This window comes from Delphinus delphis, chromosome 8, assembly GCF_949987515.2.
Source record: "Delphinus delphis chromosome 8, mDelDel1.2, whole genome shotgun sequence".
Lineage (NCBI taxonomy): Eukaryota > Metazoa > Chordata > Mammalia > Artiodactyla > Delphinidae > Delphinus > Delphinus delphis.
Genome location: NC_082690.1, coordinates 63,676,039 through 63,700,677, shown reverse-complemented (window position 1 = coordinate 63,700,677; position 24,639 = coordinate 63,676,039). Strand labels below are relative to the sequence as shown.

The 24,639-nt window shown below is 41.3% G+C and overlaps 1 protein-coding gene across 1 annotated transcript in view; it reads left to right on the top strand.

Annotated features, from left to right (window-relative positions):
* RIC3 (RIC3 acetylcholine receptor chaperone) overlaps window positions 1–24,639 on the top strand; it is a 50,147-nt gene that overhangs the window by 13,668 nt on the left and 11,840 nt on the right. The window contains exons 2-4 of the mRNA XM_060018444.1: window positions 15,229–15,455; window positions 16,680–16,755; window positions 18,712–18,805. Coding sequence (XP_059874427.1) covers window positions 15,229–15,455; window positions 16,680–16,755; window positions 18,712–18,805 — 397 coding nt within the window. The remainder of the gene's footprint in view (window positions 1–15,228; window positions 15,456–16,679; window positions 16,756–18,711; window positions 18,806–24,639) is intronic.

Here is a 24,639-nt window from a genome sequence, read left to right as displayed (position 1 = left end):
GCATAAAATCCTCTTCTTGTATTGATCCTTTTATCATTATATAGTGTCCTTTATCTTTCTTTATGGCCTTTGTTTTAAGTCTATTTTGTCTGATATGAGTATTGTGACCCCCGCTTTCTTGTCATTTCCATTTATGTGAAATATCTTTTTCTGTCCCCTCACTTTCAGTCTGTGTGTGTCCTTTGCCCTAAAGTGGGTCTCTTGTAGGCAGCATCTTGTAGGCTTTTGTTTTTTAATCTAATCTGCCACTCTGTCTTTTTATTGGAGTATTTAGTCCATTGACGTTTAAGGTAATTATTGATAGATATGTATTTATTGCCATTTTAAACATTATTTTCCTGTTGATTTTATATTTCTTCTTTGTCCCTTTTTCTTGTTGTTTTTCCTTTTGTGGTTTGATGATTTTCTTTTGTATTATACTTATGTTCTTTTTGGTTTTTGTGAGTCTATTTTATGTTTTTGATTTGTGGTAACCCTGTTTTTCAAGTATGTTAACCCCATTGCATATCTACTTGCCTTAGACTAGTAGTCACATAGGCTCAAACACATTCAAGGAAATTTAAAAAATCTATGTTTGCTTACTCTTCTCCATCACATTTTATGATTTTGGTGTCCTCTTTTACATCTTCATGTTCATTGTTTTGCTGTTCATTGTGGTTATCATCACTTTCACAGAAATTTTTTGATTTTTTTTTTAAACTGTGTACTGGTTTATTTAGGTGATTTGCTTTCCAATTGTGATTTTCTCTTTTCTATATATTCTTCTATTTAGAGAAGATCTTTCAATATTTCCTTTTAGGGGATAGTTTTAGTATTGCTGTATTCTTTTAGTTTTGGCTTGTCTGAAAAATTCTTTGTCTCTCCTTCTATTCTAAATGATAATCTTGCTTAGTAGAGTACCTTAGGTTGCAGATTTTTCCCTTTCAGGACTTTGACTATATCTTGCCACTCCCTTCTGGCCTGCAGCATTTCTGTAGAGAAATCAGCTGATGGCCTTATGGGGGAACCTATGTAATTAACTCTTTGTTTTTCTCTTGCTGCCTTTAGAATCCTCTCTTTAACTTTTGCCATTTTTATTATAATATGTCTTGGTGTAGGTCTGTTTGGGTTTACCTGTTTGGGACCCTCTGTGCTTTCTGTATCTGGATATCTGTTTCCTTCTTTAGGTTTGGGAATTTTTCAGCCATAATCTCTTTTAATACATTTTGGATCTCCTTTTCTCTTTCTTCTCCTCATGAAGAGTTCCAAATAATATGGGAAAATTGTATACTATAAATGAAAAGTAAAGATGTATTCACTGTATGTATTCACTAGGAAGAAGTAGGTCAACATCTTAACAGTGGTTATTTCTGGGTCATGGAAACATGGGTGGTTGTTATTTATACTTTTCTCTACTTTCTCAATTTTCTATAGGTATGCGGGTTTTTTTTCTTATATAACCAGAAAAAAAGTTTCTTCCCTTCCATGTCCACTCCATCAAAAAAAAAAAAAAGGAAGAATCCTTTTTAGAATTGAGTCCAAGAAGCGTTCACTTCTCTATAGTTGAAAAGTCCACTATCCACCTTTTGCTTTTTGCAAACTGGAACAATAATTATGTCTCCATTCGTTCAAGATTTCTTTTTTTATCAATATAATTTCTTAAAACTTTCTTCAGTTCAGTGACCTTATGTGCAAGTTTTACCAGTTTTCCTGGTAGAAATTACTTAGTGAACAGACTTGATCTTATCCTCCTCACCCATCTGGAACTTTTTTTCCCTCTAGGATTGTTAATTCTCTCCCATTTAACCCCAAATTGATACCCTTTGATAGAGAATATGGAAGCAAAATAGAGGTTGAGAAATTCTGCTTTCTCAGCATTACATTTTATCATCAAGCAAATTGCCTTTTCACTCTAAAAATACCCTTTTTGCTTTTGCTAGTCTTTTTTTTTTTTTTTTTTTTTTTGCGGTACGCGGGCCTCTCACTGCCGTGGCCTCTCCCGTTGCGGAGCACAGGCTCCGAACGCACAGGCCCAGTGGCCATGGCTCACGGGCCCAGCCGCCCCACGGCATGTGGGATCCTCCCGGACCGGGGCACAAACCCTTGTCCCCTGCATCTGCAGGCGGACTCTCAACCACTGCGCCACCAGGGAAGCCCTTGCTAGCCTTTTTGTAAACCTTAATTTGTTTTGGACCTTGGCCTCCTCATGTGGTCCTTCCAAGTCTTGCTACTCTTTCATGCTGATTGCTGATGTGCTCTTCTGTTCATTTTTTGTCTGTTCTTTTAGAATAGCTACCAGTACATCTGCTGTTTTCCTTTGCCTTCCCCACCTGCTTAAGAATTTTTTCAATGCCCAAGCAAAAATGCACTTTAAGAGCTTTCTTCTTAGAGTCTCATGAAATGGAACCACGTGTCTCTGTTCTCAGGACTTCTTAATTCTGCCTTCCTAGAGCCTGTGCCACACACCCCCTACATTTTTGCCACAAATTCTAAGATGGCATGATCTCTTTCTCCTATGGTTCTCGTTTGATTTCACCAACAGGTTTCTTCTTTGGCCAGAGTAACCATTCCCTGACTCACCTTATGTACCTGTGGAACGTGAAGATGTCAGCATACTAGGTCAGGAACTTGTCAGTTGTTCCTGGTTAGCTGACTGGGACTTTGAACAGGTTCCAGAGTAGTTGAAGCCCTCCAAGGTGACAGTGTGCTGCTTCTATGCTAGAATTGGCTTCAAGAGAGTCCTACCTTCCATCTCCGTTGGCTGGGGCCTGGGGGACTCCTACCGTAATGTTAACGTTTGGCATCTCTCCTGCTGACCCTGCCCACCTGTGCTTTCCATTGAGCGTCTCACTTTGAATGCCTATAAACAGGATTCCTTACCAGCCCCTCCCCAGTAACCCTGTTCCTCTGGAATAGTTCAGACTCTTTTTGTCACCATATTCTCCTCAAGTGAGTCCTGCGCACTGAGTCTGAAGCTCTCCAAGATGTGAAAATACATACACACGCATATGTGTATATGTGTGTATACGTATTTATACGTGCATAGGTAACACGCACATATACGTAATTCTTTGTTATCTTAAATTAGCTCTTTATGTGTTGGTATGTAGGTGCCTGAGACAAATGGATTATTTGGGTCCTTTACCTTTTCTCTTAATGAAACATCAGACACCTACTCTGAAAGTGTGCAAAGAGGAGCAGAGACAATTTGAGAGTCTGTGAATGAATGTAAATTAGACACATTTTCAATTTCAGAAACTCAGAGGTGGGTGGGTGTGGGGCACCTCGATCAGTCTGACTGCCATTTTCTGTTCTCAAAACTGTGAAATTGAAAACACTCAGGATAATGAAGTAAAAAACTATTTTTAGCTCTGAGAGTGACTGGGCTGGGTCTTCAGATTACAGCAAGGCCAACAGGCCTAGTGTAAGTCATTCAGATCAGTTCAACAAAGTGTATAGCATGCAAGACCCAGAGCATGCTCTGTAAGCATAAAGAAAATACTAGACTTCTATTAAAGAAGTTCATAGTTTGTCCTTCAGCCACAGAGCACCAGGAATGCACCTACAGTTGAATAAATTGGGTTTATTGCTTGTTGCAGCAAAGGAGGATGCACACCACGAGGAAGCACGCAGCATCTCAGTAAGAGTGTTAGAAAAGTCTTACTATAGGATTTAGGCTTGTGTTAGGTGTGTTTGGTTTTTTTTTGCGGTACGCGGGCCTCTCACTGCTGTGGCCTCTCCCGTTGCGGAGCACAGGCTCCGGACGCGCAGGCCCAGCGGCCACGGCCCACGGGCCCAGCCGCTCTGCGGCACGTGGGATCCTCCCGGTCCAGGGCACGAACCCGTGTCCCCTGCATCGGCAGGCAGACCCTCAACCACTGCGCCACCAGGGAAGCCCCATGTTAGGTGATTTTGAGGAAGGTTTAAGGATGTCGGGCTTTGCTGTGGATCGGGTGCTGTCAGAAAGTGGGGCACATTCTATGACTGGGTATCTTAGTAGAGTTTATGTCAAGAGAGAGCAGTCTAAAGAAAAGCTATAGCTATAATTGGCAAAGAAGCAGCAGTCACTCATCATCCAGGAATAGGGGCTATTTGATATTTTTTTGGTTTGGGCAGTGTTCATGTTTTGTGTGTGCTCAGACAGATTACACAATGTTCTTATTTCTTTTGTCTTGATCCATCATGGTCACAGAATGGTCTTGCCTGATGTTCATGTCTGAAATTGCTTATGTGTAAGAAGAGAACACCAAGACCTAACTGTGAGTGCCAGGCTAGCTCATAGCAATACCAGACCAGCTCCTGGGTATCAGAGGCTGCTTTTCTTATTCTCAGGTATGCTTTGTAGGTTTTAATCAGCACTAGCTAAAATTGGGTAGAAATGGTACTTAGTGGAAGATGTTACCCATTTCTGTTCCAATCCATTCAAATAGAGGATGTAAGACACATAAATAGAACTCTTGAATAAGGCCAGGTGCGATAAGTGCAATTAAAGAGGTTCAGACAGTGTATTCTAAGCAATGGGGATGATAAGAGAAAATGCTTCAGGGACAAGGGCAGTATTTGGCCTGGGCTCAGGACAGACTGGATTTAGATATGTGGAGTTGGAGGGAAAAGCAAAACCATTGGAGTAAGCAAAGGCTGAGAGGTAAGAAATCACAAGGCAGGCTCAAAGCATGGTGAGAAGTCTAGTTTGGCTGAATCAGGAGTATGTAATGAGAAAGAAGCATGAAGAGGTACTTTTGGGCTAGATTGTGGAATTCAGTTGTTTAGGAGTTCACTTTGTAGGGAGGGAAAAATCAGAATTTGCTAAATACCTACTGTGTGTGCTGGGAGCTTTGTATATGTTATTTAATCTGTAACCCTTGTAACAACCCTGAGAAGTAGATCTCATGATAGTCATTTTATAGATGATGAAAATGAGCTCTAGTAAGGTTAATTTAACCTCCACTTAAATAGTTGGACACACAGCGAGGATCTTAATAACTCTGACTGGAAAGGTGGTACTCACTTTATTGATACTTCCCTCTGCTCTCTCCTGTGTGATGCAGTCTCTTGTCATTATGGGAACCGTTGAAAGCTTTTGATCAAAGGAATGGCAAGACCAGTTAGAATTATGCTTTAGGAAGATTACTCTGGTAACAAACAGTAATAGTTAACATGTGTTGAATATATGGACTAGGCCCCGTGCTAAGCAACTTAGACACACAAATATCTCTTTTAATAATATGTAGGGGGCTTCCCTGGTGGCGCAGTGGTTGAGAGTCCGCCTGCCGCTGCAGGGGACACGGGTTCGTGCCCCGGTCCGGGAAGATCCCACATGCCGCGGAGCGGCTGGGCCCGTGAGCTATGGCCGCTGAGCCTGCGCGTCCGGAGCCTGTGCTCCGCAACGGGAGAGGCCACAGCAGTGAGAGGCCCGTGTACCGCAAAAAAAAAAAAAATAATAATATGTAGGGTGAGTTGGGAGTGGGGAGGTTGGTAAAAGATGAAGGAAAAAATCTGATTAGACAAGCAGAAAACATTAAAGCAGTGGTCAGCAAAGTAGAGTTAGGTGGGAGGGGAATGCGGTAAGATGGGCCCTTGGGGGAGATGAGCTGGTGAGGAGGAGACAGTCAGCTGTTGTTGGAGACTCCACTTTAAGTAATACTGAATCAAATATGACCTCAAGAACGCCCTCAGTATTTAGGGAGACGCTTTCGTATCTTAAAGGACTGGCTAGGTTAAGACCTTTCTTGTTCTGTGGTAATCTTGTTCTTTATTGATTTATTTGCCCTAAGAATGAAATGCTGCAAATGGTTTAATGTTGCTCTCAGAAAGCTCTTTTGTTAACAGTGCTAGAGTTTCTGTTTTTGTTTTTAGCAATAGGGATGGTTATTAACAAGGGAAAGTAGAACTGCACTCTGTAAAATCCATTAAGCTTTTAGTCAAGCTTAAATGATTTGCTAAGTGAACTTTTAATAATTAAGTAAACCTAAATATGGGGAAAGCTTTCAATAAACAATTGGGATTTAGTCAAGTCCATTTAATAGAATACTTAAGTACATATAGAGATAGGGAACACAGCTGTTTTCTATTTTGGAAGGTCTGCAGTTTTAATGTTCTGATATCTTTAATGTTCTGATCTCTTTAGTTGTTTGTCTTAAAGCAATTAAAAAACAAAATCACAAATCCTAACCTCCTAATTTATCCCACCCCTCCCCGCTTTCCCCTTTGGTAACCATAAATTTTTCTATGTCTGTGAGTTTCTGTTTTGTAAATAAGTTCATTTGTATCTTTTTTTAAAATTCTACATATAAGTGATATCCTATGATATTTGTCTTTCTCTGTCTAGCTTACTTCACTTAGTATGATAATCTCTAGGGCTGTCCATGTTGCTGCAGATGGCATTATTTTATTCTTTTTTATGGCTGAGTAATATTTCATTGTGTATATATTACCATATGTATGGGATTAACATATACACACTACTATATAGAAAACAGATTAACCAACAAGGACCTACTGTGTAGCACAGAGACCTATACTCAATATTTTGTAATAACCTCTAAGGGCAAAGAATCTGAAAAAGTGTGTGTATGTATGTATACATATAAAACTGAATCACTTGGGACTTCGCCTGGTGGTGCAGTGGTTAAGAATCCGCCTACCAGTGCAGGGGACACGGGTTTGAGCCCTGGTCCAGGAAGATCCCACATGCCGCAGAGCAACTAAGCCTGTGTGCTACAACTACTGAGCCTGCGCTCTAGAGCCCACAAGCCACAACTGCTGAGCTCACGAGCCACAACTACTGAAGCCCGTGTGCCTAGAGCCCCTGCTCTGCAACAAGAGAAGCCACCACAGTGAGAAGCCTGCGCACCACAACAAAGAGTAGCTGCTGCGTGCAGCAACAAAGACCCAACGCAGCCAAAAAAAAAAAAAAAAAAACTGAGTCACTGTGCTGTACATCTGAAACTAACATGACATTGTAAACCAACTATACTTCAATTAAAACCCCAGAAATCCTTTTTGTAATGTAGCTATAAAGTAGAACATTTGTAATAGTGAAAAATTGTGATATAGGTATACAAGGAGATGTTATATAGCAGTTTGAGTGAATGAACTGGAGTTGCATGTATTAACTGTATACATTTTGCCAGAAAAAGGCAAAAAGGAAGTTGCAGAAGCATCAGTACAGTGTGATACTGTAATATAAAGGTTTTTTCAATTGTGGTTAAAATATACATAACACTTATCATTTCAACTATTAGATCTACAGTTCAGAGGCACTAAGTACATTCACACTGGTATACAACCATCACCACCATCCATTCATAATATAAAGTTTTAAAATACTCAGTCAATATTGTATATTGTTCATGGATGTATACTTACATAGTAAAGTCTAAAAGCACATATTCTAATAATAACCAAATTCGGAGTTGTGGCTATTTCAGTGAGGGTGGGAGGAAGAGACATAAGGGGCTCCAGTTATATCTGTGTGGTAGGTAGGTATACAGGTGCTCATGTATTATCATCTGTAGTTTTTTGTACCCTTGGAGTATTTTCTTTAAAATTTTTTTCTTAAAAAATCATTTCAGCTAGACATCTCCAGGTGTTCGCTAGCCGTTGACTTTTTAGGCATTCTGGGCTGTTCAGTTCTAAGAAACATGGTGATACCAAGATCCAAGAGGTGAGGTTGCTCCCTATTGAGAACAGTTAACTTTATGAAGAGAAAAATCTGTTCCAAATTCAGCAGTCTGACCCTAGCCTGCCATCTCAAGTGTACCCTTGGTCACAGGTGGCAGAGGTTATAGGTCTGAAGCCTAAAGGTCTGAGAGAGTGACTCTACAAAGAAGAAATACAGGAGGAGAGCAGGTTTTGGAAGGTGAAAATTAGCTTCACTTTTAGGTTTGAGTTGATAGACACACAAAAGGACATATATATTAATGGGATTTAGAGATAAGAGCTTAGAGGACAGGTCAGAACTAGAGCTATACATTTTGGACATTACAGTGTATGCCTTGAGAATGAATGAGTTTACCAAAGGAAGAAGAATAAGGAAAGAACAAAGGTTGAAACAAAACGTTGGGGAGAGAGGATTAAAGAAGAACCAGTAAAAGCGACAGGAAGAAATAGGTTGAAGGACTAGTCAGTGGGGAAAGAAGAAATCAGGAGAGTGATATGCCACAGATATTAAGGCAGGAAAGTTTGACAAGAATTTGTTCAGATTAATCCAATATTTATTGAATGGCTTGTGGTAATCACTTTCTTGTGTAGTAGAGGAGTCTTAAGAGTGAGAGCTGAGTAAAAGCCATTGGATTTGATGGTTACAGTACAGTTACCATGTTGTAACTATACTTCTTATTCATAAACTCTTTAAATACAGGAATTGTTCTATTTATCATTTTAATTTCAGTGTCTGACACAGTACCTGGCATGTTGTTAAGTGTTCAGTAGTAAATATGTGAACTATTACATTGAATATAAAATGCACAGATTTCTCCTAGGATATAAAACTTATTTTTACCATCTAGCCTGTCTCTTCCATTGCTCTCAGTTCCCCCTCCTACCTTTGAAAATAGTATTCTCTACTATTTCAGTGCTTCTTTGATTCTAGTGTACAATCTCTTTATCAATAATCTCTTTTAAAATCAATTTTAATGTTTCTCTACTTCTTGCCACATCACCATTCATTTAGTATTGCTTTTTGAAACCCTATATCACACTTCCTTTCTTACTCCCATTGCTCACCCCTTAACTCAATATAAAGAAGACAGTTCTAACAATCAGAGCTGTACAGACGTGGCATGGGCTTCCTGTGGGGAGAAATACTGAGTTTCCTGTTTGATGGTATTCAGCAGAGTCAAGACCACCACTAGATGACTCTTCTAAAAAATTTCCAATTTACTGAGAGATAAATAACATATCGTGCAATTTACCTGTTTAAAGTGCACAGTCAGTGGCTTTTAATATAGTCACGAAGTTGTACAACCATCATCAGAATCGTCACCCCTCAAGAAAAAAAAACCATACCCATTAGCAGTCACTCTCCTCTGCCCCCTCTCCACCCTCCCTCCCTCCCCCCAGCAAGCAACCACAAAGCTACTCTCTGTCTCTATGGACTTGCCTATTCTGAACACTTCATATTAATGGAATCATATAATATGTAGTCTTGCATGACTGGCTTTTCTTCACTTAGGATTATGATTTCGAAGTTCATCCATACTGTAGCATGTGTCTGCACTTCCTTCCTCTTTTATGGCCAGACACTGTTCCATTGTATGGATACAGCACATTTTTATTTGTCAGCTGATGAACATCTGGCCATTAGGAATAATGCTGCTTTAAACATTTGTACAAGTTTTTTTTTTTTTAATTGGGGTATAGTTGCTTTACAATGTTGTGTTGCTTTCTGCTGTATAACAAAGTGGATCAGCTGTATGTATACATATATCCCCTCCCTCTTGGACCTCTCTCCCACCCCACCCCCCATCGCATCCATCTAGATCACCGCAGAGCACCGAGCTGAGCTCCCTGCGCTATACCGCAGGTTCCCACTAGCTATCTGTTTTACACATGGCAATGCACAGACGTCAATCCCAGTCTCCCAGTTCATCCCACCCTCCCTCCCCAACCCCCACCATGTCCACACGTCTGTTCCCTATATCTGCATCTCTATTCCTGCCCTGTAAATAGGTCATCTGTACCATTTTTCTAGATTCCACATATGTGCGTGTATATATATAACACCATACACAAAAACTTAAAATGGATTAAAGACCTAAACGTAGGGGGCTTCCCTGGTGGTGCAGTGGTTGAGAGTCCGCCTGCCGATGCAGGGCACACGGGTTCGTGCCCCGGTCCGGGAAGATCCCACATGCCGTGGAGCGGCTGGGCCCGTGAGCCATGGCCGCTGAGCCTGCGCGTCCGGAGCCTGTGCTCCACGACGGGAGAGGCCACAACAGTGAGAGGCCCGCGTACCGCAAAAAAAAAAAAAAAAGACCTAAATGTAAGACCGAACACTATAAAACTCTTACAGGAAAACATAGGAAGAACACTCTTTGACATAAATCACAGCAAGATCTTTTTTGTACATAGTTTTTGTGTGAACATATTCTTCTTGGGTATATACCTAAGGGCAGAATTGCTGGGTCATATGGAAACTTTGTTTACCTTTTTGAGGAACTGCCAGACTGTTTTTCAAAGCAACTGCACTATTTTACATTCCCACCCAGCAGAGTACAGTAGTTCCATTTTCTCCACATCCTCACCAACACTTTAGATTATGTCTTTTTTTTTATTAATTTATTTTTTGGCTGTGTTGGGTCTTCATTGCTGCACACGGGCTTTCTCTAGTTGTGGCAAGCGGGGGCTACTCTTTGTTGCAGTGCGCGGGCTTCTCTTTTTGGTGACTTCTCTTGTTGCGGAGCATGGTCTCTAGGCACTTGGGCTTCAGTAGTTGTGGCACGCGGGCTCAGTAGTTGTGGCTCATGGTCGTAGTTGCTCTGCGGCATGTGGGATCTTCCCGGGCAAGGGCTTGAACTCGTGTCCCCTGCATTGGCAGGCAGATTCTTAACCACTGCGCCACCAGGGATGGCCCATCAATTATGTCTTTTTGATTATAGCATCCTATGGGTGTAAAGTTCTATCTCATTGTGGGTTTAATTTACATTTCTTTGATTGCTAGTGATGTTGAACATCTTTTCATGTGCATGTTGGCCGTTATATATCTTCTTTGGAAAAATGTCTATTAAGATATTTTGTTCATTTTTAATTGGATTGTCTTTTTGTTGAGTGGTAAGATTCTTTATATATTTTGGATACTCAACCTTTATCAGATATATGATATTTTCTTTCATTCAGTGGGTTGTCTTCACTTTCTTGATGGTGTCTTTGCAGCACAAAAGTTTTAAAATTTGATGAAGTCCACTTATTTTTCCTTTGGTTGCTTGTGCTTTTGGTGTCATATCTAAGAAAACAGTGCCTAATCTAAGGTCACAAGGATTTATGTTTTTGGGTTTTTTTTGTAGGATTTATGTTTATTATTTTTCTAAGACTTTTATGGTTTTGGTTCTTATATTTAGGTCTCCAATCTATTTTCAGTTAGTTTTTAGAAATTTAATATGGTGTGAGGTAGGGGTCTAACTTCATTCTTTTGCATGTGAATGTCTTGTCCCCATAGCATTTGTTGAGAGGCTGGATGACTTTTAAGGCTCCTTCTGACTCTGAAGATTCTATGATGCTTTGTAGTATATTGGTTTCTGTTATTGTCCAAATAGGTGGACAGTCAAGATTACATGTGATGGCCATCTTTTCCTAAGAATACATTGTGTCTAAAAACAGGGATAGCCATTAGTCTTTTATCAGTTCTAGATTTCTCAGTTGCTTTAAAGTCTATCCTCCTTTGACTTTTATGATACTGGTTTGCTTCTGGTCTTCTTTGACCAGCGCAGTTTTCTTTTCTTCCTATTTTTGCACATAAGTACACATACCCCTCCATTTTTTTTGGTACGGGAACTGTTCATGCAATTTTAATTAGCTTTGTCATTTAGGTAGCTCAGAGTTTCTTCTCAAGCCTAACTACAGTCTAATAAAAGTTTCCTCTGAATATGCCAACAACGCCTAGAATTTAACATGTGAAAAATAGGTGTTCAGTCTTCCCCTAACCATAAGCCCTCCCAGTTTTCCTCATTGTCTTCTCTTAGTATCTTAAACCAACCTTCGAGTTTTCCAACCCCCCACTCCCCTTCATTATTAAATGTTGCTGATCATTACATGGTAAAAGCCCTTGGACCCATCCTTTCCTTTCTATAGCTATAGCTGTCTTCTGGCTGATTTCCCAGACCCTAGTTTCTCTCTTTTAGGTCCTTACTCAACTGCTGGCATAATCCTCCTCAGACACCCTTCTGATTAAATCATTTCCCTGATCCTAGATCCACAGTATTAAATTTATATGACACAAGTTAACATTTAACCCACCGCTAATTTCCTCTCCTTATCTCTTGTTACTTCCCTTATTGGATTTGGTAGTTAACCTTATTTATTCTTTGTTCTTATTTCTTTGTTCTCATCTTTTTTCTCATTGCACACAGTCCTCTTTTCTCCTAGTGTGCCTTTGCTTCTCTTCTATTCTGAATCTCACTCCCTTCAATGATTGATCCCATCTGATTCCTCTCCCTTTTTTTTTGCATTCTTTGAATACTTAGACATTTAGTTTGTCTAGTAATAAGATCCGTAGTACCCTGTTCCTTTTTTGCTGTTTGTTTTGGATATGCTACTTTTAAAAGCATTGTTTCACGTGGGAACCATTGTTTCCGTTTCATTTATGGTTCTCTTCCTACCTACAGCACAGAGTCCTGAACATAATAGTGGTCCAATAAATCTTCTTGGCTGACAGATCTATAAAAGTTTTGGGGGCAGATGTGTGATGTTTAGCATCATCATTTTTCAGTTTTAGAAATGCAAAATAATGCCTTTTGTGCCGTTATTTGGTTTTAATTTTTTATATTTTATTTTATGCCAAGTTTTGAGAACAGTCTTCTCAGTACAGTTAAATGAAGTTCAACAACGTATTACTACAGATATTAAATCTAGTTTATTGAGCAGCAACCACCCGATATATCAGATTCTCTCAAGGGAAAGGTTAGCTTCTTACATGCTGGCTAGGCATTTGTTCAAAGTGCATTATAGCCTTAAAGCTAGGACCATTTAAGATATTAAGATCCTTGACAGTTTAGTAGCAAAATAGTCACCAGTACCCGGAATAAGGAGTAGTGACCTGCTAGCTTGCTTCTACCGTCTGAAGTTGTGCTTCTGTTGCTGGCCTCCTCTTAAAAAGAAGCATTTCTTCTAACTTCCATGTCACCCGAAGTCAGTATCAAGAGGGAAAAAAGGATTGTTGGGGTGGAGCCCGGCTGAGAGAGGATACAGGCAGAGGGCAGCCCCCAGGCCCAGTGGCTGCCTGTCTCACTCCTTGCCTGCCCACCCACCATCTCTCTCACCTCAGGAGCAGAGAGTTGACTTGAAGATAGTCCTCAGTTCATAGCCCCCGATTAACATCACCAGTGCAAGGTTGCTTTCTTATTTCGTTACTTTCTTTTTAACCCTTTACCTTCACTCCACATGCCCATTCCTTTCTCCGTTCATGTGCACCCACTCTAATGTGTTTGTTTTATGTCCTTATACCTACATATTTGCTTGAAAGATATGTAGTATAATTATAGTGTGTCTTTAGCTTACATGTGGTATTTGCTTATTTTTCTCAATGCTGTGCTTTTTAAGATATGTTCATATTGCTGTAGGTGTATCTAAAGTGTTTTCTAAAAGCTGCGTGGAATTTCATGTTTGTATCTACTCCATTTTGATTCTGCATTCTAACAGTTACAGAGATCCAAGTTACTTCAGGCTCCCTGCTACAACATCGTCACAGTGAACATTCTCACACAGGTCTATAGAGTCTATAGTTTGAATTCGGATACAGACAGCCTTATTTGAGAATTTCTCTGGAATTTATCCACCAGTATAGGATCACTGGATAATAGGGCGTAGCTTTAATGTCACTCAGTGCAGCCAGATCACTTAGCAGAATGGCTGTATCCGTTTACACTCTTACCCATAATACACGAGAGTTCTTGCCTCCCCACATCTTTGACAGTACCTACTATTACCCACCATTCTAATTTTTGCCCTTCTTATAGGTATAAGTGCTAGCTCATTGTTTTAATTAGCATTTTTCTTGTTGGTTTTATTTTGATCATCTCTTTATGTACTTGTTAACCATTTGAACTTCTCTTTCTGTGAGTTTCCTACCCATATCTTTTGGCCATTTTTCTGTTGGGTTTCCTCTGATGTTCATATCAAATTGTAGGAATTCCTTGTCTATGCTAGAGATTTAATCCGTTGTCAATTTTAGACGTTGCAGAAGCTTTTCCTTGCCTGTCATCTATCTTAACCCTGTTATGGTATTCTTTATTGAACAGAAATCCATAATTTTATTGAAGTCAAATCCAACAGTTTTTACTGTGTAGTTTGTATTTTTAGAGCCTGAGTCGGGAAGTCTTTCTGCTCCTTAGTGTTTTCTGTCAATGGATTATCCACACAAGCCTGTTTACGTGGCCTTTTGAAGAGAAGTCTTTCCTTTCTTTGTCACCTGTGACTTGGAGGAGGCTTGACGCTGTTAATGTTTGGCTGCCCCTGATGGAAGAAAAAAATGTGAGAAAACTGATGCACGCTCCTTTCTCTAAGCCCTGCACTTCCACTCACAGGACTGAGCCCCTGTGACCGTTTGTACTACATGAATCCTGTCTGCTCAGCTACAGCTGATTAGAAAGTGCTGCATACCTACCCAAGCTGAGAAGGTATGCAGGGAATTTGGAATTATGACCAGTCTCTGCTGGCCCCTTGAAGGACATGCAGATTGAGGTGTTTTGGGAGTGAACATCTTCCTTTACGTTCACAGAGAAGCTAGAGAAATGCTGGCGGAGAAATGAGAATGAGGAAGATGTGCACAGAGGAACAGAGAAAAAAGCCCTCTGGCCCCACAGAGAGGGAGAACGATTGAAGTAGAATGTGAGAGTAGCTGTCTGGTATCCTGATGGCTTTCCAGTTTCTGATTGTGTTCTCTTCTGAGATCAGATTGCATTTCCTTATGTGTATTAGTTAGGGATGGCTAACTACTCTAACAGATAAACTCCAAAGTGTATAATGGCCCTAGCACAACAGAAGTTTATTTCTCACTCACATAAACAGGTCCAGATGGTTCTAAGTTGGTGAGGTGGTGGCAGTGGACGGCTCTGTGCCACACAGTTACTCAGGAACTCGGGTTGATGGAAGCTCTGCCATTTTCAACACATGACTTCCAATGTCTCTGTAGGTGTTAGCATCCAGCCTGCAGAAAGGAAATGAACATGGAGTTCAATACATGGGACGTTGTATAGGCCAGGCCTTGAACTAGCACCTGTCATTCACATTGCTTTGTCTGGAACTCAGGCACACGGCCACATTTAAGTGTATGGGAAGCTGAACAATGTTATCCACCTGTGGACCCAAAAGGAAGAGAAAATGGGTTTGGTGAACAGCTAGAGATTGCCACATCATATTTATTATACGTGTGATACTCTTGTGATGCCTCTATATCCTTATAATCAAGTTGCCGTTTTTTCTTAAACTTGTTTGAGTTGACTTCTGTTGTGTATCTCAGTGCGTGAGGTGTTTTCCTAATAGCCATATTTAAAATAGTAGAAGTAATAAAGACTGATTGATTTATTTTCTCAGGGAAGTTGGGTCGATTTCCACCTATGATGCATCATCACCAGGCCCCCTCAGATGGCCAGACCTCTGGGGCTCGCTTCCAGAGGTCTCACCTTGCGGAGGCCTTTGCAAAGGCTAAAGGACCAGGTGGAGGCACTGGAGGAGGAGGTAGTGGAAGAGGCCTGATGGGGCAGATTATTCCAATCTACGGTTTTGGGATTTTTTTATATATACTATACATTTTATTTAAGGTAAGTGGAGTCATCCTGATCATATTACATCAATGAAAATCCAGTATCATCATAATAAAAATCATTGTCAGCATTAAAACTCTTTATAGTTCATAACCCTTTTTCAAATCTATCATCTCTTTAAATCTTGCCTCCTCTTTATGAGGTACCTAGGATAGCTGTCACGTATCTCAGTTTTACAGATGAGAAAATCTTCACTCAGAACCTGAACAATTTGCCCCAGAATTCACAACTAAAAATGCAGAACCAACACTTGAACCTGAATCTTCTAGTTCCTAATCCGCTGAGCAATAAAGTTCAAAGCCTACCCTCCCCCGACCCTGCCCCAATTTTTTCTTGATTGGGCATCTTTGCAAACTGTAAAGGCATAAAGGTGTTCTAAGAACTTTATCATGAGGATTGGCATAATGATTTCGAGGTAGCCACTGTGAGGCCAAATAATGACGGTACCAACACCACTTTTTCTTCCTTTTACCCGCAGGAGCATGAGGTGCTGTTTTTAACATCAGTTGTAGTAATTCTCCTGAAACAGAACTGCCGCGTCCTGAAACTAAGCCTGATATTTCCCAGCTCTGGGGAGATATGATTTGGGTCCTTTTATTTTTATTTTTTTGCGGTATGCGGGCCTCTCACTGTTGTGGCCTCTCCCGTTGCGGAGCACAGGCTCCGGACGCGCAGGCTCAGCGGCCATGGCTCATGGGCCCAGCCCCTCCGCGGCATGTGGGATCTTCCCGGACCGGGGTACGAACCCGTGTCGCCTGCACCGGCAGGCGGACTCTCAACCACTGCGCCACCAGGGAAGCCCAATTTGGGTCCTTTTAAAAGTAGACTCCCAGTTAAGTTCTACCTCCAGGTGGGCTTTGGCCAGCCATGAGCCTGGGCCTGGGCACTGTAAGTAGAAGCAGGAGGCTGCCCTCCTAGCTAGAGTAAGAGGTGACTTCATTCTTGCCTAGGAATTCTGCAGGCAGCCCAGGTTGAGTCTTGGATGAGCCTGGGCAAGGCAGATGGCTTGTGAAGAGATTTTTTTCTTGTGCCTTGACCTTGATAATTTTTTACTTGGAAACCTTCTGTTGGCTTTTTTTTTTTTTTTTGAGATGTTTCTCTAATGTTGCTATTTGATTTGATTTTCTCCCAACCTTTTTTTTTTTCCATTTAATATGAGGGGTTCCATGACTTTGAGGTTCTGAGCTGCTGTTGATGTACTGTACCTCCTTCAATTCTCAGCTCTCAAAGGGGAAAAGTACTGCAGAGGATCGGAAGTGCTCTACTGCCACACCTGGAAGCACCCACAGGAAAATTAGTAAGTGCCCCTTTCAGTATATTTATAAGTTTTATTGAGTCAGACAGCTGTAATACAGCTTCCACACCTGGAAGCACCCACAGGAAAATTAGTAAGTGCCCCTTTCAGTATATTTATAAGTTTTATTGAGTCAGACAGCTGTAATACAGCCAGAGGGACAATCTGTGGATATGTCTTAAAAGCATGTCTCAAAAGTTGTCCCAGATTAATCTGATGCCGATTTTTACCTTAGCTCTGGGAATTCTCAAGTTTCCATATTGATGTTGGGCTTTTAAGGGAAAGATAGTTATAAAAAGTAAACAACCACCAGTTCACTTTTTTTTATATATTAGCAGCTTAATATTTTACACTCGGAATGGGTTACTTCTCATTTCTAGACTTCAGAATATTGGTAGCAAATTTCTTTACTTCACATAGAGGAAAACTGAGGCAGTGAGATCAAGTCATTGTCAAAGTCAGTTATTAGATCTAGGGGCAGAGTTTAACACTTCTGACTCTTGAAACATGATCATCCAATATTTACCGACCAATTAGAATATTCTGTGCTCTCTGGAAAAATGAAATATATATGGCATGCCTCTTCCCTCTGAGAATTTATAGTCTAGGATGAATGTCAGGGAAAAATAACTTGTGAAAAGTTTACCACCTAGAAGGAAGGGACTTGGCGAAAGCCTTCTGGGAAATCGCACCTAGCTGTGTATGAAGGAGGGCCTATTAGATAGGGTGCTTGAGTAAGACGCAGTCTGACAGAGGGCAGCTGTGGGAAAGAAGGCATGAAGAGTAGGCAGGATAAGCTGTGTTGTTGAAGGCCAAACTATCCTGTGGATACTGAAGCCTCATCGGAGTTTTTTAAAAGAAAGGCATCAGCAAAATGACTGTGATCCCTGCTGTATTCTTTTTTTTTTTTTTTGAATTTTTGTATTCTTAATTGAAATAGTGTCTTACCAAAAGTGATTGTAAATGCATCATGAAATTGTTTTTAAAGACTTGTGAACTAAAGAGTAGCAAATTCTGTATCCTGTCACATAATGCATTTAAAACAAAGATAATGTAGTAGCAATTATATCAACTTCTTATGCTTCAATTTTGAATCATACAGAAAATAAAAATAACCTAAGCATTTATGTGGCACAGATGTTAATTGCATGCATAAAAATTTGTTGTACAAGTACTAAAAAGCCTTTGAAGTATTACATTTTATAGTGACCCTCTCAATATGCCTGTGTACAGTGATACTCGGGTGTGAAACAATAACTAGATTATCTACATAATGAGCAACATTTTATTTTCCTGTTACCTTAAAGTTCATTTCATGTACTGATTGAGTGATTGATTTTTATGTTCTACTTTTAGGGTCTTAACATTACTTTCAGTAGTTGTGGTCCTGTCTGACCCTTGTTGAGAAAGCTGCTTCTGGGAGATAGGGTTATACCACTCACCCCAGATGACTGAAGTAGAAAACCTTGGGCAGGAAGGTCTCAGCCCTAGTTCAAGACTTCTTCTGTTGAAGAAGAGTAACTTTTATACTGTTATCGTCCATATAAGTTTTCAGATCCTAGGGACAGGTGAAATATTGTTCATTTCAGGGTCTTAACACCTTTTCTGAAGTCCTTTAGCAGATTTGGTACTTTATCCTCAAGTATCATTTGAATTAGAAAGGAGTTATCTTCATTCCTTCTTGGCTGACTGTGTAGGGCTATGTTTTTCACTCCTAGGTATTTTCTTTGGCTGGTCCTGCTATATTTCTGTGTGTGAGAGAGTGATTTATTCATCACTTTCTAAACGTGTATCCTTTAGATCTTGGTGTCTAGACCTCAGTACCCTTTGTGTCCTGATTGGATTAGCTGGATCTCAGGACCAGCCTGGATTATTGTAGAGCGTCACAGCCAGCCGTGTTTCAGAAAAGGGCTTAGGGAGTTGTACATGATGGTTCTTAGATTGATGCTTATTTTTCAGCCAATTTTGAGCTTGTTCAACTACAAGAAAAACTGAAGGAGACAGAGGAAGCCATGGAAAAACTAATCAACAGAGTGGGGCCTAATGGTGAGAGGTACGTTTTCGCATAACAGAGATCAGACTGTTTCCCATTTAGAGAGTCAATTCAAATTTTTGTTTTTCTGGCCCACTTGCTTTCATTGTTGTCATATTTGTCACTTACATATTATTTTTCCCTGAACATTTCCATTTTCACACTCTCAAGCAGTTTCATTTTCAAGAGTATATGTTCCATGTTGTGCAACATTATTGTGAGAGTGAGTAAATTTGTGAGCAGATACTACAGGCTAAAATAACTGGGTTTTAAGGAAGACAATATCCTAGCTGTCTAAAGAAAGGCAGAATTTTAAGTAAAACCAGATTATTAAATATTGTGGTTTCTGTTTGAGGCAAAATGAGAGAAGAGAGCAAGTACGATCAGAGTACACGTTTGTTTTGTGTTGACTATTCCAGAGCAGAACTAGACGTGTAAAGTAGGTGTCAGGAGCCAAACTAGCCCTTGAGGATGCTCTGCAGCGAAAACACACTCCTCTTGCTACAGGGCTGGCTGAGGATCCGAAAAGGTGGCTTCAGGGGGTTGATGGAAGTGGGCATCAACTAAGAAAACGTGGGTGTAGGAAGGCCAGGGAGGAGAAACCAGAATGTGAGGTTGAGAACAAAGAGGGATTCGGTCCGCGCTAGGCCTTCTGACAAGAATGGAGGAAGCACTGGGGGTGAGCGGCAAAATCCCGTGCAGGAGGATGTACTGAAAGGTCCCTACTATAGCCCCGTGGGCTCAGTGTGGCGTCTTTGCCCCAGAAAACTGCTCTACCTTAGCCTCTTCTGTTGGCCATCCTTGTGCTGCTAGTGCCCCACACTGCTTCCCCTGCTTCCTGGCTCCTGCCTTGCCCATCTTTGGCCAGATAGCAGAAGAGTAAACATCCTCGAATTGAAGTCCCTTGGCTTGGCTTTTCCCTGCAAAGTCTACATTGCTGCTGAAATGACATTCATGAGGGTGAACCTTGCCTATCTGGGCCCATGACCGTTGACCTTCTTTTGGTCCAGAAAGCAGAGTGACTATCGGGACTTCTCCAGAGTGGTAGAGATAGGTGTACATATCTATACGTGAGTGTATCTCTGTGAGTGGATCATACTATTTGGCATTACTGAGCACTTACTATGAACAAAGCTCTAAGCTAATGCTTTATATACATTATCTAATGTTTGACTGTTTTGTATGAGTGTGACTAAACCAATTTGTGCAGCTATACTTTTCTGGCATTTTCTGCCCTTATCCTGTACCATTCACAGTCTGGGTGGGGAAGTACCAGACTTCTATAGACCCTTGTGCCTCAGAAAATATCTGTACCCTAGCCCTGGTCTATTTGAAGCACTAGGCCACACCTAAGTGTCAGGAAAACTATAGGTGAGTATCTGTGGGCAGGGCCTCCCACCTGGGAGATCCAACCCTGGGCTTTGGGCTAAGAAACCATGTGAAGATATTTTCTCACTATTCTTCACTGCTATTCAGACTCCCTTAGCTCAAACCAGATGACCCCACCACGCATACCATTTGTCCATTGCCGAAGCCAGGGGTGCAGTACTGTGACCCCTAACTGCTGTCTGTCCTCCTTGTGCCAGCTAGGGTTGCTGCTCCACGTTTTATGTGCGAAGGCAGAGGAGTTGCATGCCACCACCGCCGCTGGAGCTGCGCCATCTCATTGTTTCTGGGACAGCGGGTCCTAGCTCAGGTTATATATTCCTAGTAAGTTGCTGGAGCATGGGCTCTTTGAGAACATGCTGAGGCCACTGCCACATGGCAATGATTGTGTAGAATATTTTCCACAGTACCTCTCAGGAACCAGGGAGCAGCTCTCCTTCCCCTCAAGAGAGCATAGCTTGTGTCTCTCTTTCCCAGATGTCTCATTTTCCAGTCTGTAAGGAGGTGACCTTCTCTCTGAAACTCCTTAATCTAAAACCTTTTATCCTTACAGGTAGGCCCTATGGGACTTCCACCTTCAAAACTGCAAGGGCTAGGTAGCTGCATGTTTTACATTCTTTTCCTTTTTATACTTAAAGCCTTTAACCTTAGTTTCTGTGGCATTTGTTCCTTTACAAGTCTGTGCTTCTAGGATTATTAGAAGAGCCCAAAATACCCCAGTATTTTTTCTGTCAGATAAGATTTTATCACATTGCCAGGCTTCTGGAGGTCAAGGAGAGGATTTAAGACAAAGAAGGCTTGTTCCTTTGCAGCCTTCTAAGTCCTTTTATATAATATCACTCCATAACTGTAAGATTTTGCTTAAAATTCCCAAAATATGCTCTTTCTGATACTTCATCTTAATGCTTATGTAAGCATCAAGATATGGGAAAGGTTTTTAATACTAACAAAACTTTTCAGACAGCTTTCACCTGTGAGCGATATAAGTCTGCACACATTTTTAAATAATTAAGCCTCCCGGAAGGTTGGTACTGTGCCATGTTATGTCTGACATTAAGCAGACTCTCTAGCCCAAGGACACAAAGACTAAGGAAAGGATCTAGGAATCCGCATCAAGGTGTCCTCATTTTTGTCCTTGTGATCAGTGAAAGTTCCTTCCTGGAGCAGCACGTCCCACTGTAACTATTTACCTAGAAGCATGGAATGGCCCAAGAGGAGAAGTGAGGGTACAGCCTCGGGCAGCAAACACCTTGGCAGGCACGTTGAGCATCATGTGGGATCACAGATTTCTGGCAGGCGTTGTGGGGGTGTAAAGTCTGAGGACAGGCTTAGTCTCTCTTGTTCACATAGTAGGTACTAAGTAAATACCATTGGAAAAGAGTAGATATTCACTTTTGATGCAAGCATCTGTACTTATTACCATGATAGAAGAGTAAATCACGGCCATTCCCTGTTGAGATCCTTCTCTTCATTTGCTGACCTCTATATTCAGGGTCCTACTGGCCATGTCTCATAGATAGCTACTCTTATCCTCATCAAACAGTAAATGTCCCCTGAGTGAATGAACATCCAAAGTGGAACTCATCATCTACCCCCAGATGAACCTATTCTACCTTTAATGTTCCCCATCTCAGCAAATGGCTCCTCCATCTACTTAGTTGCCCAAAGCAGAAATTAGATGTCATCTTTGATTCACCGTTTCCTTCACTTCCCATATCTCATTAATCACCATGTCTTGTCATTTCTTCCTGTCTCCCTGTAAAACACTCTAAACTCTACTAGGGCAGGGATTATCCTTCTTATTCCCAGAGCCTAGCACAAGCCAGTAGTAGGCTTTAGAAAAGTATTAATTGAAATGGAAGAATGAGTAAGTGAGTGAGTAGAGAATGCCTTTATTTTTGACATAGGTCAGAACTGTCTCATGTGGTTTCTTTTCCTCTAATTTGCCTCCTTTCAATTCACTTTCTGCTTTCCAAACCAGTGGATTACGTCTTTTGTTTTAACCCTTCAGTAGGTCCCTGTTGCTCTTGATAAAGAGTAGAATCTTTAACATAACTTACATGGTCCTAGGTGACGTGGCTCTGCATACCTCAATTGCTTTATCTTTCTCCGTTACTCTCTCTGTGTCTGTGGTCCAGCTGCACTGCTTGCTGTTCCTCTGAAGTACCTGGGCACTTCCACTTCTAAGATTTTGCATATACTTTTTTCCTTTGCTTGGATGTTGCCCCCGACCGCCTCCCCACGCACACTTGTTTTAACTCTTGCTTGTCTTAGAGGTCTCAACTTAGACATCATTTCCTCTGAGAGTCTTTCCCTGAACCCACAACTTGGTTAGGTGTTCCTCCCATATCCTCCCTTGGCCACCTCTGTTTGCTGGATAATGTAAGCATCGTATTACTTCCTTATCTTCTGTTAACTTTTCTGTCTTCCCTAATGCCCTGTAACCTTATTGAGGACAGGGAATTTTCATTGTTCAAACTTGCATTCCTAGAGCTGGCTCATTGTTCAAATTTCGTTCCTAGTGCTGGCACATCGACAGTGTCTGTACATGTTGAAAGAATGAATGAGGTAGATGTAAAGAAAGTAGTTTAAAGCAGGCATTTTCAGCAATAATAAGAATATCTTTGGTACCTATTTTGATTCGTTCTGCACAGCCCTCTATGGTTGTCAGTAGCAATTATTTTCTCTTTAAGGAACTGCATCTCAGAGAGAAAAAGTGTGCTCTGGGAACGTGTATTAGTTTTCTGTGGCTGCTATAACAAATTATCCCGAACTTGATGTCTTAAAACAATACACGTTGTTATCTTATAGGTCTGTATGTTAGAAATCCTACACTGGGCTAAAATCAAGGTGTTTGCCAGACTGCGTTCCCTTCTGGAGGCTCCGGGGTAAAATCTTTTTCCTTGCCTTTTTCAGATTTTAGAAGCTGCCCACATTCCTTGGCTCATGGACCCTTTCCTCCACTTTCAAAGCCAGCAACAGTGGGTTGAGACTTTTGTACGTTACATTATTACTTTGGCCTCTTCTGCCTCCCCCTTCTACTTTTAAGGACCCTCATAAATACATTGTGTCCTCCCAGATAATCCAGGATAATCTGTTTTAAGGCCAGCTGATTTGCAACCTTTATTCCATTTGCAACCTGAAGTCCCCTTATGTATAAGGTAACATCATTATAGGTTCCAGGGACTAGGATGTGGACATATTTGGGGGATGGTGAGGAGACATTATTCTGCCTACCACAGAAGGTCTCAAGAAAAAGAGAGAATTTAAATAAGCCTTACAGGATGGAAGGATTCCCTCTGGCAGAGTTGGGGGAAGAATGTTCCAGAGGGAGAGGGTGGCACAAGCAGCAAACAAGGTGAGAGGTCAGGCACGTTTTTTGGAATAGCAAGTAGTTCGAAGTAACGGGAGTAGGGTACACCAGGGCTGTGGTAAATGGTTAGGGAGGTAACTCATGGGAGAAAGAACTAGAAAAGTAAACTGGGGGCAGACTGGAAGGCCCTGGACGGTAGGCTGAGAAGTTGGCATTTATTGTCTTTACAGTGGAGGGCCTCTGGCGGCTTTTGAAAAGAAATGGCATCATCTGCTGTGCTTTAGAAAAATAACTCATGTCTAGGGTGGCTGTATGCTAGGATGTTGAAAAGGGTCTAGTCTAGGGTGGCTGTATGCTAGGACATTGAAAAGGGTCTAGTCTAGGGTGGCTGTATGCTAGGACATTGAAAAGGGTCTAGTCTAGGGTGGCTGTATGCTAGGGTATTGAAAAGGTTCTAGTCTAGGGTGGCTGTATGCTAGGATGTTGAAAAGGTTCTAGTCTAGGGTGGCTGTATGCTAGGGTATTGAAAAGGTTCTAGTCTAGGGTGGCTGTATGCTAGGACATTGAAAAGGGTCTAGTCTAGGGTGGCTGTATGCTAGGGTATTGAAAAGGTTCTAGTCTAGGGTGGCTGTATGCTAGGATGTTGAAAAGGTTCTAGTCTAGGGTGGCTGTATGCTAGGGTATTGAAAAGGTTCTAGCAAAAGTGATGCATAGGCCAGTGAGAGGAGAAAAGAGGTGGGGGGCAGATTAAGGGGACTTCAAGGAGGAAAAGAGAATCGCAGGCTGTATCAGGATTCCTTGGTTTCAGGCAGACAACTCTGGGTAGCAAAAATTTGTTTTTTGGGGGGTGCGGCCGAATTTATTGGAAGAGTATGGGGTCGCTTACAGTATCAAAAGAATAGCTGAAGATCTAAGTTTCAGGAAGAATGGGAACCAGAGCAGCTGTCGGGATTTAGGAGCAGGAGCAAATAGACAGTCTCTTCAAGGACTGCTGCCGGGATGAATTAACATGAAAAATTTTCAGTTCAGGCTTCGCTGTGTTCAAGATCCAGTTTTAGGAGAAAGTGTAGTTGGCCCAACTGTATATATCACTGAATCAGTCACTGCAGCCAAGGGGATGGAGTGTGATGATAGGCCGTGGGCCACGTGGCCACTG